General features: G+C 40.3%; 1 protein-coding gene across 3 annotated transcripts in view; it reads right to left on the bottom strand.

The window, feature by feature from the left end:
• Window positions 1-533: 533 nt before the first annotated feature.
• Window positions 534-19192, bottom strand: part of LRRC2 (leucine rich repeat containing 2) — a 92643-nt gene continuing 73984 nt past the window's right edge. For all 3 annotated transcript variants that reach the window (XM_082301564.1, XM_082301565.1, XM_082301566.1), the window contains 2 exons: window positions 17041-17177; window positions 534-15599 (listed from right to left, as the gene is read on the bottom strand). In XM_082301564.1, coding sequence (XP_082157690.1) covers window positions 15550-15599; window positions 17041-17177 — 187 coding nt within the window. In that variant the 3' untranslated portion in view covers window positions 534-15549. The remainder of the gene's footprint in view (window positions 15600-17040; window positions 17178-19192) is intronic.

Here is a 19192-nt window from a genome sequence, read left to right as displayed (position 1 = left end):
CTGCAGGAATAGACAGATAAAGCTAAATTCTAATTAGCTGGCTGTACATTGCTTTTTGACACAGTTGTTGCTGTATCTGGACAGAGGCTTCCAGAATGCTCCTTTTAGTCAGAATGTAGACAAAAAATAGGTTCTTAAATACAAATGTATTTTAAAGCTACATAATACATCACTAAAAAAATACTAAGGGTGAAATGTAGGGAGAGACATGCTGAAAAGGTAAAACAAGGAAAAATCATACCTGATAAAGATGTTTGACAACAACTAACCTTGACTGTAATAGCGAACACAATTTCAAAATATACAGTACTAACCCAGCCTTCCTTAATCTGTTGACTTTGTTCTATTATTTTTGGGTTTAGTTTCCACTATAACTACTTCTATTTGTAGTTTAAATAAAAACTGTGCTCACATTTCAAAAGACCTACATAAGAAACAACGCTGGAGAAAATCAGTTTCTAAATAGTAATTTGACATCATTGCCAGAGCAATTATAGAGAAGAAGAAGTGCATAACTCACACACAAATTCCAGTACATTTGAAATTACAAAGCTTCTTGAGGTATTCCAGTACAGTCTGAAAGCCCTTCAGACTTGGAAGAACAGACCTGTTTATACATTGCAACATTAGCAGAGAGTGGATTGAAGTCACAACACATTTTGAAATTAAAAGGTATTCCTGACTGAAGATGTAAATTTCTGATACTTTCCAAAACTCCTCTCTCATGTAACATGCAGCAATTCTCTCTCTAATATTTGCAGCCGCCCAAAACAACTGACCACAAAATAAGTGAAAACTTTGAAGCTTCAGATCCATGTAGCAATATAAATTAAAACCTTTCCAAAACTCTCAAGTCTACAATCATGCTTCTCAGACAATAGAGGACCAGTCTTTTAATTCAGAAAGAGAAACTCATCTGTTTTGTAACCATTTTGGACTTTGACTTTCCCAAAACCTTAGGCTTTCCCCTCCATTCATACCATTTATCCTGAAAATACTTCATATTGCCTCCTAGAAATTTAGAAAATTAAATAGGAGAAAAATGCCTTGAAACTGGAAGACCTTGAAAAATCTAAGCCTTGCACTTTGGACTGCAGTAATACGTTGAACCATATTTCAAAGTACATACATATCAGTAGTTCCTTCCAATCAGCTGACCCTTGATGCTGTACAAAGAACTAAAATATTAATTTTTTTTTTAATGTTGAGAATACAATAATATTCACCAGTTTCCCCATTATATAATCTGTATGGCTTGGTTAAATTAAAAAATTCAATGGAAAACTGGTCCAGAAATGTTTATCTCCCTCCAAAACAAGTATTGGAATGACCAGTGAATTCTCAGTCAGTGGTTAGTTTGCCTTGGGTTTTCTTTTTTTCTCGTATTTTTATGTCTATATGGTTTTCAAATAAAAAATAGAAATAGGTCATAAAGAATTCATTGGGAACTTTTGAGAAAGGAAATTGAAACCATCAGCCAGATATGAAAGCTCTTGAAATTAGTAACTGCACAGAGCATGAAGAATGGACTACAATTCCCAGAAGATCGCATGTAAAATGCAATACTTAAGTATCACAAACATGGCTGGCATTTTGTTTTCCACAGCTCATTCCTGTTCTGGTATTACAGAGGTGCCAATTACAATTGTTATTCTGATAGTTCACAGTGGCACTTCCCATGTGTATCTGCTACATTGATTTTAAATAGATCAGAAAATGTCAGGAGCCAACAACTGGATAACCTACAACTTTGTCACAACCTGGTTACTAATGAGGCAAGGCTGTGAATATTTATTTCAGAGGAAATGCTTTACTAAACCCCTTTGTGATAGTAGATACAGTCAAACAAACTGCGAATTTACCTGAACTAAAAATAACACTCAAAAAACTTAATCCACATGAGTTGCCTGAGGGGGCCAAAAGCAATATAAAAAACAAATTATGCTGACATAACACAATGAAATGAAATGACTGTCAAACTCTGACCAAGATATCTTACTGGTGACTTCAGAGATTTCATCTGAAACTGTTCTCACCTTCACTTGGTATTGTATATTTAAAGCTATTTTACTTATTGACGTGAACTTCTCAGAGCTACTCATATTTCTGATTTGATTTTAAACACAGAAAAGAAGCTGCTTTTACTTCACTTTTATTTTTTTCAACACCTCAGACAAAACTGTAGCATCCAAGCACACCAATCCAATTGTTTACTTAGTGAATCTTTGCTGTAAAGCCTTGTAGTACTAAAGACAAAGAAGGGAGTACTGCAAAACACAGGACATTTACTGTGACGTCTCCATAATTCCAGGTTAATAGCAAATGAGATGTAGTCCAGAGATCATACTTTTAACAGGAAATCCTACTGACAGGCTATACAGGTCTTCTTTAAGGTCAAGTGTCAGGTCCTGCACCTGGGGAGGAATAACCCCAAGGGCCAGCACAGGCTGGGGGTTTCTCTTACAGAGGAGCTCTATGGGGAAGGACCAGGGACTCCTGGTGGATGACAAGTTGCCCATCAGCCAGCAGTGCCCCTGCGGCCAGGAGGGCCAATGATATCCTGGGGTGCATCAGGCAGAGTGTAGCCGGAAGGCTGAGGGAGGTGATGCTGTCCCTCTACTCGGGCACATCCAGAGTGCTGTGTCCAGTTCTGGGCTCTTCAGTAAAAGAGAGAGAAGGAGCTCCCGAAGAGGGTCCAGTGGAGGGCCAGAAAGATGATTTGGGGTCTGGGCCAAGGTTGGTCTCCTCTCTTATGAGGAGAGACAGCAGGAGCTGGGCCTGTTTAGTACGGAGATGAGAACGCTGAGAGGGGATTTCATTAACGCATATAAGTATCTCAAAGGTGGATGGCAGGAGAATGGTGCCAGACTCTTTTCAGTGGTACCCAGCAACAGGATGAGGATCCATGGCCATAAACTGAGTACCCAAGAAGTTCCACATCAACATGAGGAAGAACTTTGCACTGGGGGTGGCAGAGCACTGGCAAAGGCTGCCTAGGGAGGTCCTGGAGTTTCCCTCTCTGAAGACATTCAAAATCCACCTGGATGTGTTCCTGTGTCACCTGCTCTAGCTGAGCACTGGCTTGGCAGGGGGATGACAGGTCCTTTCCAACCCTACCGATTCTGTGATTCTCACCATACAGCAGCAGGGGATATGCAACAGAGAAAACTTCCCACAAGTGTGCAAAATGACATCATTGCAAACATCTGCTGAATTTCTTTATAATATTTGCATCTATTAATCCAAGCATCTGATGCACAGTACAGCAATACTCATTCCATGAGATATGGAGTGAAGCAGTTCTAGAGATGCACAGACCAATTTTCTCTGTTTATTGAAGCAGCTTGCAATATCCACAAATGATGATGAATGTCAGGCAGTATTCACCCATAACTTAAGATATTTTTTCATTTTCTCTCTTCTGAACGTTACTGCATTATAGAAATATTCAGTGAGGTTTTATATTCCTGATCTCAGAGATGACAACACAGCAGATAACACTGCTCCAATAAATCTGCCATAATGAACCTGCACACAGGGCATGCAAACAACCTTTCTGTAGTGCTGAAACATTACAGCTGGGATTAGCCACATGAAGCAAAACAGTTTTCAGGACACCTGTCCTGTCCCTGGGTCACAGAACAGTTGAAGGAGGAAGAGACCTCTAGGCATCACCTGGTCCAATGTCCCATGCTCAGAAGGGGTCATCTAGAGCAGATGGTCATAAACTATATTCAGAAAGCTTTTGTTTTGGTTTGGTTTGCATTCTTTGGGTTTCGTTGGGTTGGGGTTTTTTATTCTCCAAGAATGAGGACTACCACTTCCCTGGAAACCTGTGCCAGTGCTCACTAACAGTCATAGTAAAAATGCATTTCCTGATTTTCAAGAAATACCTCCTGTATTTCAATTTATGCCCACTATGTCTTGTCCTGTCACTGGGCACCACTGAGGACAGCCTGGTTCCATCTTCTTTGCACCCTCCCTTCAGGTACTTATATACATTGATAGGGTCTCTCTGATCCTTCTCTTTTCCAGGCTGAAAGTCTAAACTCTCTCAGCCTTTCTTTGTGAGATGCTCCAGTCCCTTAATCATTTTAGTGGCCCTTCATTGGACTTTTTCCAGCAGGTCAGTAGATCAGCTGTAGTGGGAAGCCCAGACCTGGACACAGATGTGACCTCACCAGTGCTAAGGAGACATGAATGATCACTTCCCTCAGCCTGTTGACAAGACTCCTCTTTATGTAGCCCAGGATACCATTAGCCCTTGCCTTCTTGCAACAACAGCACATTGCTGACTCATGTACAACCTGGTGTCTACCAGGACCCCCAGAGCAGTTTCTGCAAAGTTATTTTCCAGCTGGGCAGCTCCCAGCATGTACTGATGCCTGGTGTTACTCATCCTCAACTGCAGAGCTTTATGCTTCTCCTCACTGAGCTTCATGATCTTCCTGGCAGCCTATTTCTAGAGGTTTCGCCAGGATGAGAGCACAATATCTGAATGGCAGCACAACCCTCTAATACATCAACTACTCCCACCAGTCTTAAGTCATCAGCAGACCTGCCAAAGGTACACTCTGCCCCATCATAATGATTATAATCAGTTACTAATTAATTATTAATGAAGATATCAAACAGGATCAGACTCAGTATTTTCCTTGAGGATCACAGATTGATACTGGCCTCGAATTAGACTTTGAGTAACCAATCACCACAGTCTGGGCCTGGCCACTCTTCCACCATGCCAGGCATTTCAATGTGGAAGCTTATCAAGCCGGTCAGGCATGAACTCCTCCTCATGAAGCCATATGAACAGCCCCCCATGATGTTCTTGTCAATGTGCCTAGAAATAGTTTCCAGGGATTAAAGTGGCATTTGTTTTCTGCCAGTGTTCAGGCATTTCTCCCAGACGCCATGATCAATCATTGTGAGGCAATGCATTGTTATTGCAATGATATCATCCAGCTCCGGAAGGCAAGGCAAGTCAAGGCAAGGGGAAACAAAGTCCTGAGGTCTTCCCTCAATTACTCTGAAATTGAAAGCTCCAGGTATTTTGGCTTAACAAAATACATCCTTAAACTAGTCCAAAGAGGAAAAGGAAAAGTCCATGCAACATCTTCTGAGCAGAAACTTTCCTAAGACTTTCTAACATATGCAGAGGCTACTTCTAGCATAAAAGCAGATATATAATTTTTATCCATATCGAGTGTGTTGTCAAAGATCACCTCAATGCAATTAAGATACTATTGCTTTCTTTAAACCTTCATTCCTAAATCACAAGCTACCATAATATGCCAATATGTTCTTTGACAGACTGCTTCCTTAGCTATAGAGAAAGGAAACCTGTCAATATGGACCTCTTTAAAATGTAAAAACAAAACCATATATACTTTTTTTTTAATATAAAGAGTCAATCTCCTTTAGTTGCCTGGCTGTATCAAGTGTTGCCAGTAGTGGTTCCTGAAGTTGCCAATATGTGACCACTGAACACACCTTCTCTGAATGCCCTCAGAGCAAACAGATGACCTGCTCTAATCCTCTGGGGCCAGGCAACACCACAACCTTAGGATCAACTTATTTTCGAATACTTATCTTGACAGAAAGTTGTATGGATGCCACAGATGACAGATCATTACAGTTTTTACATCAGCAAACACAGAATAAGAATGTAACACTGAATAGCATTTTATCAATGTAGAGCCCTACAGTATAACAAATTGGTTTTTGCAAATGTATTATTTTATGTCATTATGTAATATGCAGGCTCAAAGGCTGGCTGTGCCTCAAATTATCTGGACCTATGTAACAAATGAAAAGGAAAATGCAATGTTGTATATGTAAATTTGAACTCAAATGTTGCTCTTGTGTAGACTAAAACTGATTTTCAATTCTCTAAGTTGATATTCTTCTTTACAGATCTATTCAGCAGGATTTGACAGCTAATTTAATTACTTTATAAATGTCACTGTTGATTTTAGGAAAAGGCTGGAAGCATTAATGAAAAATAGAAACTCTGAATGTAGCCAAGGCAATATGTTTAAGATATAATTGCGTTTTAGATATAAAAAGCACCTTTACTAAGATTTTGCTGAACCTCGAGTAGTTATGTTGCAGCTGGCAACAAGAAAACAGAAAGTTCCAGGGAGCAGTAAGAGATAGTAATGATCCTTTCATATTAATGACAGCCAGCAAATAATGAAAACACCATGCGAATAGCCTTTTTACACTCAGCAATACCACAGCTGTTAATGGACCAGTGAAGAGAAGAAGAGAGCAAGCTGTAGTAGAGAATGTAGTCACAGCTGGAATCAGCCCAAGTCGCAGATTCAGCTATTGAAAAGAGACTCCTCCTGAACTCCTCAGTGTATAGTAGTTACCTTAGAAGTACATAACCAGAGTTATGCTGAGTTACAGTTCTATTTATTAGGATCAGTTCAAATGAGGTCTCAAAATCAGGGGAAAAAATCCTGATTTTCCAACCTCCTCCCACCCATTATGAAGCAGGAGCTAATCTGTGCAGAGAGAGTGACACCAAAATAGCATGACCATTGTTAGTAATTGCTGACTTCTCACTGAGAGTCACTGAAGCACCCATTTGCCATCTGGACATCTCTAGAGAGGTTTTCTGTCTACTGGGGGTTTACATTTGCAATGTCACAAAGAGGCTGCCCCACCTGGTAGAACCACAGCACTATGGTGGACTCCTACTCTTTAACACAAGGTCAAATTAGGCTGCAACAAGGAGTTTGCAAAGTATCAAAAGGGGCTTCACATCCTTCAGAAACATGCTGAAGGGATCAGAACCATGGGTAGTGTTCTCCTCTATACCCTTAGCGGGAGACTGGGGACCCAAAAAAAAGATGAATAGATCAGGAAGGTGGTTGGCTGCATGGCTGGTGCCACGCTCAGGGTTTTGGGTTCTATGATCTAGGATGCACCTTTGAGAAACAGCTGACAGTTGATGGGGCTCACCTGTGTCAGTGGGGTGAGCATGTTCTGGGAAGGAAACTGGCTGGACTTCTTATCAGAGTTTAAAAGCAGACTTAGCAAGGGAAGGGGGTATATTTCCAAATGTCAGAGAGGAACCAGGAAACAATAGCTCTTACAGGAAGCAGCAAGGAAATACCAGTAAATCATCAGCAAGTAATTAGGGAAGAATTCTCCCAAAAGGTGAAGAGACCTCCAGCCCAGATGAAGTGCCTCTACACAGCTGCGTGCAGCATGGGTAACAAAGAAGACAAGTCAGAAACCATGGTGCAATTAGAAAACTATGACCTCATAGCAATCATGGAAGGATGGTGGGACAAGTCCCACAACAGGAGGACTGCAACCAAGGGCTACAAGATTTTCAGAAGAGAGAGGATGGATGTTAAGGAAGAGATAGATTGTAAAGAGCTGCCTATGAGAAACAGCCACAAACAGGTTGAGAGCCTGTGGATGAAAATCAAAGACAGGACCAACAAAGGACACCATGCCATTGGGGTCTGTTACAGGCCACCTGATCAGAGGGAGCTGCTGATGAGGCCTCTTGCTTCAGTGCCAGGATCATCATGCTGACAGGCTCCCATCCTAGTGGGGAATTTCAACCACCCAGACATATGTCGGGTAAGGAACACAGATATCTGTAGGTAAACCAGGAGGCTCCTGGACTACATCAAGGACAAATTCCTGGTCCAGACACTGGACAAACCAGCTAGAGGAGAAGCATTACTGGATCTAGTGCTCACCAGTGTGGATGAGTAACTATGCCCTGACTGAGTTCGTGATCTCAAGAAACATGGGCATGGCAAAGAGTCAGGACCGTGAACTTTGGAAGACTGAATTCCAGCTCTTTAAGGAATCAGTAGATGATATCACCTGGGAAACTGTTCTTATGGACAGAGGAGCTGATCAGAGCTGGCATCTCTTTAATGACATTTATCTTAGAGCACAAGAGGTGTCCATCACAGTGTACAGGAAATCAAGTAAGGCAGGTTGAAAACTGACATGTCTCAGCAAGGATTTGCTCCTCAAACTGAGGAGAAAGAGGTTAATGCATAGCCACAGGAAGCAAGAACAAGTGACCTAGGGGGAGTACAGGAATATAGTTCAGATGCATAAGGATGGGGTCAGAAATCTAAGACACAGATGGTTAAGGCTTAAAAAGGGATGCGAAGAATAACAAGAAGGGATTCTATAAGTACATATATCAGAAAATAAATTCCAAGGAGAGTGTACTCCCATCTCTGGTAGATGAGAAGGGTAATCTGGTATCAACAGATATGAAGAGGGTTGGAGCACTCAACAAGCTTTTTGCTTCAGTCTTCACTGACCACCAGACATCCCATGTCTCTCAAGTCCTTGAACGTCCAGGTGGGATGCAGGAGTGTCCCCTGTCGATGAAAAACAGGCTTGAAACCACTTGATGAAGCTGAACAACCACAAGTTTACAGGACCCGATGACAGGCATCCAGGGTCCTGAGGGTTGATATTGTTGCCAAGCACATCTCCATGCTATTTGAAGGGTCATAGTGACCAGGTGAAGTCTCCAATGACTGGAAAAAAGGAAACATCACTCCTGTTTTTAAAAAGGGGAGAAAAGGAGACACAAGGAACTGCAGACTGGGGAGTGTCACCTCTGTGCCTGGAAAGATCATGCAGCAGATCCTCGTAGAAAATGTTTTAAGGCACATAAAAGACAAGGAGGTGATCCAAGGCAGACAGCACACGGAGTGGCAGTAGCAGAGAGGGTTTGGATGAGCTGAGCTGACCCTAGAACTTCCACATCCCCCTCCCCCCCAAGCCTGACTAAAGATGGCAAGACTTCTGCTTCTGGCTCCAGCTGAACAAAGGCCCCACAATAATGTGAGTGGTATGGAATTAAACAGTCCTAGAAACTACACCCCTTTTTTTCTATAACCACAACACTAAGGGCAAGTTGTGCCTGACCAAACTGGTGGCCTTCTGTGATGGAGCAACTGCAATGTTGACAAGTAAAGACTGACCACTGTCATCTACCCAGACATCTGTATGGCTTCTGACACTGTTCTGCACAATATCCTTGTCTCCAAATTGAAGACAGATTGTCTTCAAATTGGACATGGATTTGAAGGGTGGACTATTTGGTAGGTAAGGAATTGGCTGGATGGACACATCCAAAGAGTGGAAGTCAATGTTCAGGTGGAGCTGATGACAAGTGATATTCCTCAGGGCTCTGTCTTGGTACCAGTGCTCTTCTTCAATGTCTTCTTCCTCAATGACACAGACAGTGAGGTCAAGTTGTCCCTCAGCAAGTTTGCAGATAAAACAAAGCTGAGCAGTACTGTTGACTCACCTGAAGAATGGGATGTCATTCCTGGACAATCTTGAGAAATGTGCCCATGAGAACCTTATGAGGTTGAACAGAGCCAAGTGCAAGGTGATGCACCTGGCTCAGGGCAATCCCAGACATGAACACAGATGGAGAAGTGATTGAGAGAAATCCTGAGGAGGACTTGGGAGTTCTTGTGAATGAAAAGCTGGACGTGAGTCAATAGTGTGAATTCACAGCCTAGAAAAAACATCTGTGTCCTGAGCTACATCAAAAGAAACATATCCAACAGGCTGAAGGAGGGGATTCTCTCTCTCTGCCCTGGCCTTGCAAGACCCCACATGGAGTGCTGCATCCAGCTCTGGGGTCTTCAGCACAAGAAAGATGTGGACCTGTTAGGAGGGCCATAAACATAAGCAGAGAGCTGTCTTCTATGAAGACAGGCTGAGACAGCTGGGGTTGTGTAGTCTAGAGAACAGAAGACTTTGGTGAGATCTTATGGCAGCCTTGCACTACCTTAACAGGACTTTAAAAAAAGAGGGAGAGCTACTTTTTATACAATTTGATAGTTTTAGGTCAAATGGGGAAGCATTTTAAATTTTATATTAGAATTAAATTAAACATTAAAATAAATTCTTTACTCAGAGTGTGATGAGTCACTGAAACAGAGAAGTTGTGGATACCCATCCCCAAAAGTGTTTGATGCCTGGTTGGATAGGGCTTTTAGCAATCAGGTCAAGTGGATGCTGTCCCTACCTGTGGGAGGGAGAGGTGAAACTAGGTGATCTATGACATCTCTTCCAACCCAAGCAATTATATGATTCTATGAAATCTTCCACAAGCCAGGACCTAGAGGCTGCATCATCAAGAAAAGACCATTACATTTTCAATTTTGCTTGGTGCTTCCTTTGCAGAAAATAAACACAGTAAAACAGTTCTGATGTTGCATAAATACTCAAGGGGGGGGGGGGGGAAAGAATAAATTGTCCAGCACTAACTGTAAACTAAGCCAATATCTAATGCATGATTGTACTATTCCTAGGCATTTGTTAATTAAATATGACGTTATTTGCTATCCCTATAAGTTTTTCTTCCTAGCTTATAATATGCTGTCCTTAGAAGCAAGGCCCTAACACAGAATAAGGAAAAGAAACAAAAATAAATGTGATTATCTGATTTACTTTTTCACATTGAGCCAATGAGTATTCTAGAAGACGCATTTCAGTTCCTCCCAGTCTTGCTGCTTTGAAATAGCAGCTGCTTGTAAAGTAGAACAAAGTATTGAGTTTTAGGAAGTGTAGTGTTTTGCAGGTGTATAAAATGCAGTGCAGAAGAAAAAACACATTGTTTTCCTTAAGGTATCTAGATTCGTGACATCAGAAGCTTGTAAATAACATAAATTGCCATTGTACACAAAACTCCTGTCATTCATAAAATTATTCACTTTCAAAAATTGAAAAAGTATTAAACGTGCCAACAGCATTCTCTTTGGTAGTGTTGTTTTCTCATGAAAGATAATAGCTTAAATTATAACTGCTAGCAAAACAGGTTACATAGAAAAGCAATACAATTAGATCTAATTCAAAATGAGGTGCCTTTTGACACACTTTTTTTTTACCGCAGTGGAGGGCACTAATAAAGTTATATTTAATATCATATGATAAGTATGTTCTTACAGTATTTTTCCTGTAAAGGACATAGAAGTATAACTTATATGGAGTTATGCTGAAATTAGTACTTTCAGTAATAGCTGGCAGCTGGCATTACCCACTGCATGTCTTAGGTGTAATTGAGACCATTGTACACCATCTTCCCCTTAAGCAGAGGTACCTAACAAATTCTGTGACAATCTTATTTATGGATAACATTTGAGAAACTAATGTTCTACAAGAGCTAGAAATAAAAGCTCTCCACCCTGTGGAGGATGTGGGGATACTAGGGATGAAAAGTAGACCATGAGCTGGTTATGTGTTCTTGCAGCCCAGAAAACCAACCCTATCCTGCAGCAAAAGGAGCAAGGCCAGCAGGTCAAGGGAGGTGAGTCTCTACTCTGCTCTCCTGTGACTCTACCTGAAGTACTCCGTCATTCTTAGCACAAGAAAAATACAGCCCAGTTCAAGCAGATCCAGAGGAGGGCCACAAAAATAATCAGAGAGATGAAGCACCTCTCCTTCAAGGAAAGGCTGGGAGAGTTAAAGTTGTTCAGCCTGGATAAAAAAAGTCTTATTGCAGCTATTCAATATAAATAGGCTTATGAGAAAGTTGGAGAAAGACTTTTTAGCAGGTTTTTTTGTGACTGGACAAAGGGTAATAGTTTGAAACTGAAACAGGGTACATTTAGTTCTAGATTGGATCTAAGGAAGAAATTCTTTATGACAAGGTTGGTGAGTCACTGAATGTTGTGGGTGCCCCATCATGGGAAGTGTTCATGGCCAGCTTGGACTGGGCTTTGAAAGACCTGATCTAATGAAAGATGCCCCTGTATATGAGAGAGGGCTTGGGATAGATGATCTTTGAATGTCCCTTCCAATTGAAATGGAATCTGTGATTCCATGAAAATTGAATTCACAGATGTCTGAAGTCAAGTTGGAGAACATTACTTGGACCCTCTGTATACTACTGACCTTACATTTTCCATTACTTAATTGTTACAGATTTTTTTTTAAAAGTGTTAACCTGAACTTAAAGATTGCTGGTATTTGAGAATTTGTTTTTTATAAGTCATCCCATGGTTATTTTTATGGAAAAAAGTACTTTTGTTTCTAATACAGGTATGTTGTCATGGGTTAGCATAGCTACAGAAGTGATTCTCTTGCAAAGAGGTGCTTACAGCTTCCTCTATGACTTGACAGAACCAATCAACTGGCTAGTTTGAATATTGGCAACTTTTTAAGCCACTTAAAGAGCTTGACACGCCTCTGTGATCAACATTTAAGAATGAACAAAGAGGCTGGAAAAGCCTCTCTTGCTTCCGGCCCTGGGACAGGTAACTGGGGGGGGCCTGTGCGGCCCACCAGGGCCAGGCCAGGCCTTGCTCGGGTTGGCTGTGGCATGGCCCTGTTCCATCCGTGCCGCCTCCTCCCCCAGCCCTGCTCCGTGCAGGCAGCCCCTGGTGTGGCCAGGGCTCATCTGAGGCCACTGCCCCATTGCCAGGCAAAGATCATGTGACCAACAGCAATAAACAAATTCCAGCTGAGGGGCCCAGGTGAGATTAACCCTTTTTTTTAGTGCTGTAAGTTTCCTCCAGAACAGATGAAACCTGCAGACATCAATCCTCTTCCAAGTCTGAGGAAGAAGGAAGGTGAAGGAAACACCATAGAGACACCAAAGTCAGTGAAGAAGGAAGAGCTGAAACCCTGAGGGAGGAGAAAGAGGAGATGCTTAGAAGCTGAAATTCTGTTGTAAAGCTATGGTGGTGATGGACTATGATACATCAGAGTACCCATTGTAATTTCATGAAAGCATGGGGGGGTGGAGTGTTCAAACTGTACTTGTGAGCAAAAGTACCTATGCTGAAACAAGCAAATGACTGCAATTGTGAGCAAAAGTTCTGTGCTGAAATGAGCAAATGCTGAAGCAGCTGTAATTTGATGAGGATTTTGAATAGGGAGAGATGGAAGCGATGAGGACTCTTGCTCCAAATCGGAAGAAGACCTCTGTTCCCAGAGATGAAGATGCTCCCAGAGACAGGTGAAGAGAATCTTAGTTTCTGAACAGCTCATCCTTAAAATGGTACCCCAGTAGCTCAAGATTGGACCCTCGAAAGCAGTTGTGGGGAAAGTCGAGGGAAGGGACTTTCACATGTGAGCAGAGAACCATCACGGGCGACTGTCTCGCTGTGACATTGAAGCCATGAGAGAACTTCTTGCCGATATATCTCCATAGCATGAGCAAGAGAGACTCCTCTCCCTAAGTGAACTGAAAAAGGTTATTATAGAAGTGGTAAACTGACTGAAAATCTCAAGGGTTGTCTTTTTATGTTGTCAGTGGGAGAAGGGAGAAAGGTGGGGGGAGGTGAAGTGCTCTGAAGGTATGGTCTGATTTTTTTTCTTTCTTTTAGGTCTGTTAATAAATTTTTTTTATATTCTTTCAAGTTTTGTGCCTGCTTTGCTTTCTCCTAATTCTTATCTCACAGAAGGTAAATAAGTAAGTAATGAGTATTTTGGACCAAACCACTACATATGTGAATTCAAGTTTTAGTCTTCTGCCTTATGTTTGCCGGCTGCCTTAAAAAATCCTGCTTCTAGACAGTGATCTTGCATTTATAAATATTGACAAGCAAATGGACTCGTGAACAGTGCTGTTCAATTAACCAAAAAATGCATGGGTTTTATTAATGCTATTTTTTTGTTTCTGACTGTCCCGCAGATTATTTGTAGCAATCTTATCTGTGAACAGCAAAAAATTTTTGAGTAAGATTAACAGCGATGGTAAGTACTAGTCTGATTTCTCTATTCAAGTACTTTCTGTTTATATACCCAATACTGCTGATAGTAGAATTTGCACTGTCACTTTTGATTTGTTAACTATGTTTGCATCCCTAGTTTTTGTAGTTACAACTCCATTCTATAAACACAGATTTTGTGATTTCCATTCCTATAATTTTCAGTGGATTATATTAGACTATGAGAGAATTCTAGAAATAGAATTTCAAGCAATATCAGAAGAGATGTCTTACAGAAGTTTATTACATCAATATCAATACTTAATCAAATAAATTTATAATTTCCATAAAAGAAAGTTTGGTAGGGTAGTTTCACATAGCCTAATTTCTCTAAGCCCACTTTGACACTATTTTATCCTATTTCAATTCTTCTTCATAATAAAAAAATTGTCTTCCATTATTCTGCATCAGATCAATGTCAATTGTTCTTATTTTTTAACTTTCCCCTTGATCAGAACTTGCTTAAAATGTCCGTTAACACCTAGAGACCAACTTGAGTGAGTTTCATTTTGATAGTAATATAACTGCAGAAGAGTGTAAGTGGATTAAATAACACACCTATTATTAATTAACCACCTATTTTAAAATTGTTTTCTTTTAACGGATAGAATGCTAGAATATTAAAAAGAAAAGAAAACAGCTAAAATTTTTCTTTTCTATATGGAAGCCTGAGGACCACGTCCTTCATTGCTTTGCTTTTTAAATATGACTACTTAAGTGGCATTCTACTCCACAAAATTGAAAACAGCTCATCTATAACAAAGAACAAACATGAAAATATTGTCTCACCTAACTGCACTCATCGGTTTAGGACCATTTAAATTCTATAAATTGAGCCTAAATTCTCAAAGCCTCAAGTCTTTTTAGATTAAAAAGATTGCTTTATTAAATGAAAAGTACATGTAAAACTAAGTTTCTGAAACTCTACTCTATATACACTTAGATAATTGTATATAAACAGATTATTGAATAGCAAGCAAAATACTGTTTTACCAGCAAACTCATTCTTACACAATTTGGAAAATTCCAATAAATATCCACAAAATCCTGTGATCTGAAACCATTAATAGAAGACCTGTATCATCATTTTGCTGATAGTATTAGTCAACACAGCTTAATGCCTTAAAATCTTACTTAGTACCGTACTATACTACAAGACTGCTTAGCACACAAATTTCGATCACATTGGTACTTGAATTTGCAAACAGGTAAAAGGTTATAATATGTTTGAAAGAAACAGGAGAACTGCTACAGCTTCTATATGTAAAGTTGATGAAAGTTTTCTGAACTGAAAATCCCAAGGAGAGCAATTTTCTTGCAGAACAGAACGTAAATGCAAACTATGGGTGTGTTCTCATTTGAATATTGTAAATAACTAAATGTGTATTTGGTCTTAAGGAAACAACATTCATTTTATAAATCAGTCTATCCCCTTTTATAAAATCAAATCTCTTCTTAAGATCATGCTTTGTGTTTCACTGTTTCAACTACGACATACAAAGTCTTCATTCTTCATCTATGCCTGGGTATACTTTGTTACAGTGAACATCTACTTTCAGCAGGTCTACATGCAAATTAGTGGCTGTTGCTGTGAACTTGAAAAAAAATATGTTGACTTAAAATGTGAAACAGCATCTTATGAAGGTTCTACTGCTCCTTGTTTTATCTGTAGTCACTTGAAAAGACTACTGAAACAAATAAATTATTCAATATGATTTTGATGTCCTTCTGGCCGTCTATATTTTCCTGTGTTTACTATTCAGGTGGATAAAAAGAGAGTTATTTGGATATTCAGTAGAGATCTAGAGATTTTTAATCTTCAGAGCTGGAGACTGAGCATTACTTTTGTAGTGTAGGAAGGAGTAGACTCTGCGAAAAGAGAAAAAAGAAATAAATCTCAGACTTTAGCTATGTAATCCAGCACAAATAAATGGAGCCCTTAGCTAGAATCAGCTGGGTTTGGTCTTATTTCAAAGGTACTCTACAAATGATCTCTGTGCTCTCTTTCAGAAATTCTCCTGGTTCATATTACAGAAGATATTCCTTCTCCAGTCTGTTTTTCAAAAGCAGGTATTGGCATTATCTATAGCACAAAAGTTCAGAAGCAGGAAATACAAAAGTGATTCATGATCCAAATGCCTCATAAAAAGTAGGGAGGTAAGTTCTGTCTAGAAAGGCAGAAAAGTGTGTCCCTGAGCTGCTTTGCCCCAGAGCAGCATAAAGCTGGCCTATTCTCAATAGGGCCAAATGCAGGTTTCAGGCAGATTGACAGACTTCCATATTTCATAAGAATATAGATACAACTACATCACTACATATTTTATGACTGTCTCTAAAACCAAATTATGACCTTAGCTTTTCCTCCATTCCATTTTTCATTCTATTTTAACTACCACTGTTACCATTATCACTTTTATAGCAGACTTCAATTTAGAAATAGACAAAATGAATACTCATGCACAGCTTATAGACATTAAGGAGCAAAAGCCCAGCATGAGAACATGAAAAGTATTCTGAAGCCACATCCTGTGGCCTTTCTTTACATTTCTTCTAACAGGTTTTGTAGGACCGCTATATTGACCACTTAAATTAAATGCAAGGAATGAAAAGCTCCCATAAGATTCATTCAACAAAAAGTCCTTTCTACACACAAACTACTACAGGAATTAAAATGAACCTATGGGGTATTCTGTCTCACAGGAAACTTTCCCCTTGTTTTCTAGCAAATTTTGTTAAAGGACACTAAAGAGAGCAGCGGTTTCTTAATGACGGTAAATATAAAACACAGTAGCAAAATGAAATAATAAGTAAAGCTTCAGATGCTATGTAATAAAGATAAAAGCAGGTATTTTACTATAACTGTACAGCAGTTAAATAGTTAGTATCTTGAAACAGATAATATTGTCAAAGTATATTCTACCAATACAAAGAGCCTTTCATATATACATTGTGTTTCTTTTTGAAGAGGATAAGTACTTCATCAGGAATTCAAAATCACTAATACTAATCCCAAGAGAAGTGAATCTAGAGAATGAGAATAATCTTTGTATACATCAACAATCAATTAAGGTTAAGGCATATACAAACACAATTAATTTTGTACACGTTTGTTCAATATCAAGGGTCCTAGTTAGGGTCCAAACTTTTAATAAAACACATTTGGCATTTTCGTTATTAGACTTATTTAATACCATAAAAGACAATTAGAGTTTAAGAGTATATTGCTTGTCCTCTTAAAAATGAGTCTTCCCAATGTATGTCTGTAGTTATATCTAAGATAGCGGAAAGTTTACTGCAAATTTACACATACCCCTTTCCATTAGGTCTTCAATGTATGCTTTCATAAACTCTTTCTCAATTTGCTCACGTTCACGTTCATTTTCTATAATTTCTTCGGTGTCTTCACAGACAATAGTTTCAACTGGACTGTCCTTGAGACTTACAAATCTAGGGAGAGATTAACAAAAGAATATATGCACAGGCAGCTGAATATCACTGGCCATCATGAATGACATTTTAGAAATTGCTACCGGAGCCAGAAGGAGAAATGTGAAGAACATTAGCTCAATTTTGCATCGTGGCATTGTTATTAGAAATGTTATTTCAACAATGTCATTGTTATTAGAAAATTGTTATTAGGCATCTATTATTAGAAATACAGATTTGAAATGGAACTTTCTCTATAATCCACTTTCCATATAAAAATTATTAGATTTCTCTTTTTCCATCTATCTACATAGCATTCTGAAAATCTCTGATTTTCACTCTAAGAAGGAAAAAAAAAATTGTTGCTTTCAAAAGAACAAATGTTCCAACAAATCATATGGCTTTCTAAAAATCTCATGAGTCACCGTGAGTTTGTGATCAGCTGCCCTTAGCTGGCCAGGTGCCCACCTAGCAGCTCTTTCTGCCCCTCTCCTCAACTAGACAAGGGGGAATAGCAGATGAAAATATTGTACATAAGCTTAATGAGAAAAGTAAAACCTATGCATAGAAGCAAGGCAAAGCAAAGCAAAAAAATTACTTTCTGCTTCTCAACAGGTAATGTCTATCTACTTCCTGGGAAGCAGAGACTGAGTGTATGTAGTTGGTTCCTTTGTGTCATGGGTTAGCAAGCATAGTCCTGGAAGTGATGTCCTTGCCAAGGGGTGCTTACAGCTTCCTCTGGGACCTGATAGAACCTATCAGCTGGCCAGTTTGAATATGGACAATTCTTTAAGCCACTTAAAATTTTGACCGCCTCTGTGATCCACACTTAAGAATAGTAAACCCCAAGGCAGAGTCTCTCTCTCATTTCCCGTGCTGGGACAGGTGGCTGCGGGCCCCGTGCGGGGGCCAGCGGGCCCTGCTTGGGCCCTGCTCCGGCCAGGCCGGGCTGGGCCACGGCCATCCTGGAGCCGATGGGCCCTGTTCCACCCGCAGAACCCTCCCCCCACAGCCCTGCTGTGGGCAGCCAGAGCCGCTCGGCTCCCCCTCTCCAGTGCAGCCAAGATTCAGCTGAAGCTGCCCTGCTGTCCAGCAAAAGATCATGGGACCAACAGCGATAAGCGACATTCCAGCTGCAAGGCCCGGGTGAGATTAACCCTTTTAGTGCTGTGAAGAGCTGAAAACCTGAGGGAGAAGAAAGAGGAGATGCTTAAAGCTGAAATTCTGTTGTAAAGCTATGATGCATCAGAGTACCCGTTGTAATTTCATGAAGGCATGGGGGGTGGAGTGTTCAACTCATGCTTGTGAGCAAAAGCACCTGCGCTGAGATAGGCAGATGCTGAAGCAGCTGTAATTTCATGAGAAGTTTGAACAGGGAGAGATGGACCAGATGGGGACTTTTGCTCCAAATGGGAAAGGAGAAGACCTCAGTTCCTAGAGATGCTCCCAGAGATAGTCCTAGAGATGAAGATGCGGAAGACCCTTTGCTCCCAGGGAAGGAGAAGGGCCTCTGTTCTTAGAGATGAAATGCTCCCAGAGATGGGTGAAGAGAACTTTTGTTTCTGAACAGCTCAACCTTAAATTTATACCCCAGTAATTCAAGAGTGGACCCTCGAGAGTAGTTGTGGGAAAAGCTGCAAGTTGTGGGAAGGGACTCACATGCGAGCAGAGAACCAACCCGGGCGGCTGTCTCATTGTGATAATGTTTTCATAGCATGGACAAGAGAGACTCCTCTCCCTAAATGGACTGAACAAGGTTATTATGGAAGTGGTAACCAGACTGAACATCTCAAGGGTTGTCTTTCTGCATTGTCAGTGGGAGAGGGGAGAAGGGGGGTTGAGGAGAAGTGTTCTGAAGGTATGGTATAATTTTTTTTTTTCTTCTTTTAGGTCTGTTAATAAACTTCTTTATATTCTTTCAAGTTTTGTGCCTGCTTTGCGTTTCTCCTAATTCTTACCTCACAGAAGGTAACCGGTGTCTTGGGGTGACTTTATGATGTGTATCCCATATTGCTGCCCTATGCCCAGAAATTAAC

The sequence above is a fragment of the Coloeus monedula genome (assembly GCF_965178545.1).
Source record: "Coloeus monedula genome assembly, chromosome: Z".
Taxonomy (NCBI): Eukaryota; Metazoa; Chordata; class Aves; order Passeriformes; family Corvidae; genus Coloeus; species Coloeus monedula.
The sequence above is the reverse complement of the archived record's forward strand: the minus strand, read 5'-3'. Positions and strand labels throughout refer to the sequence as shown.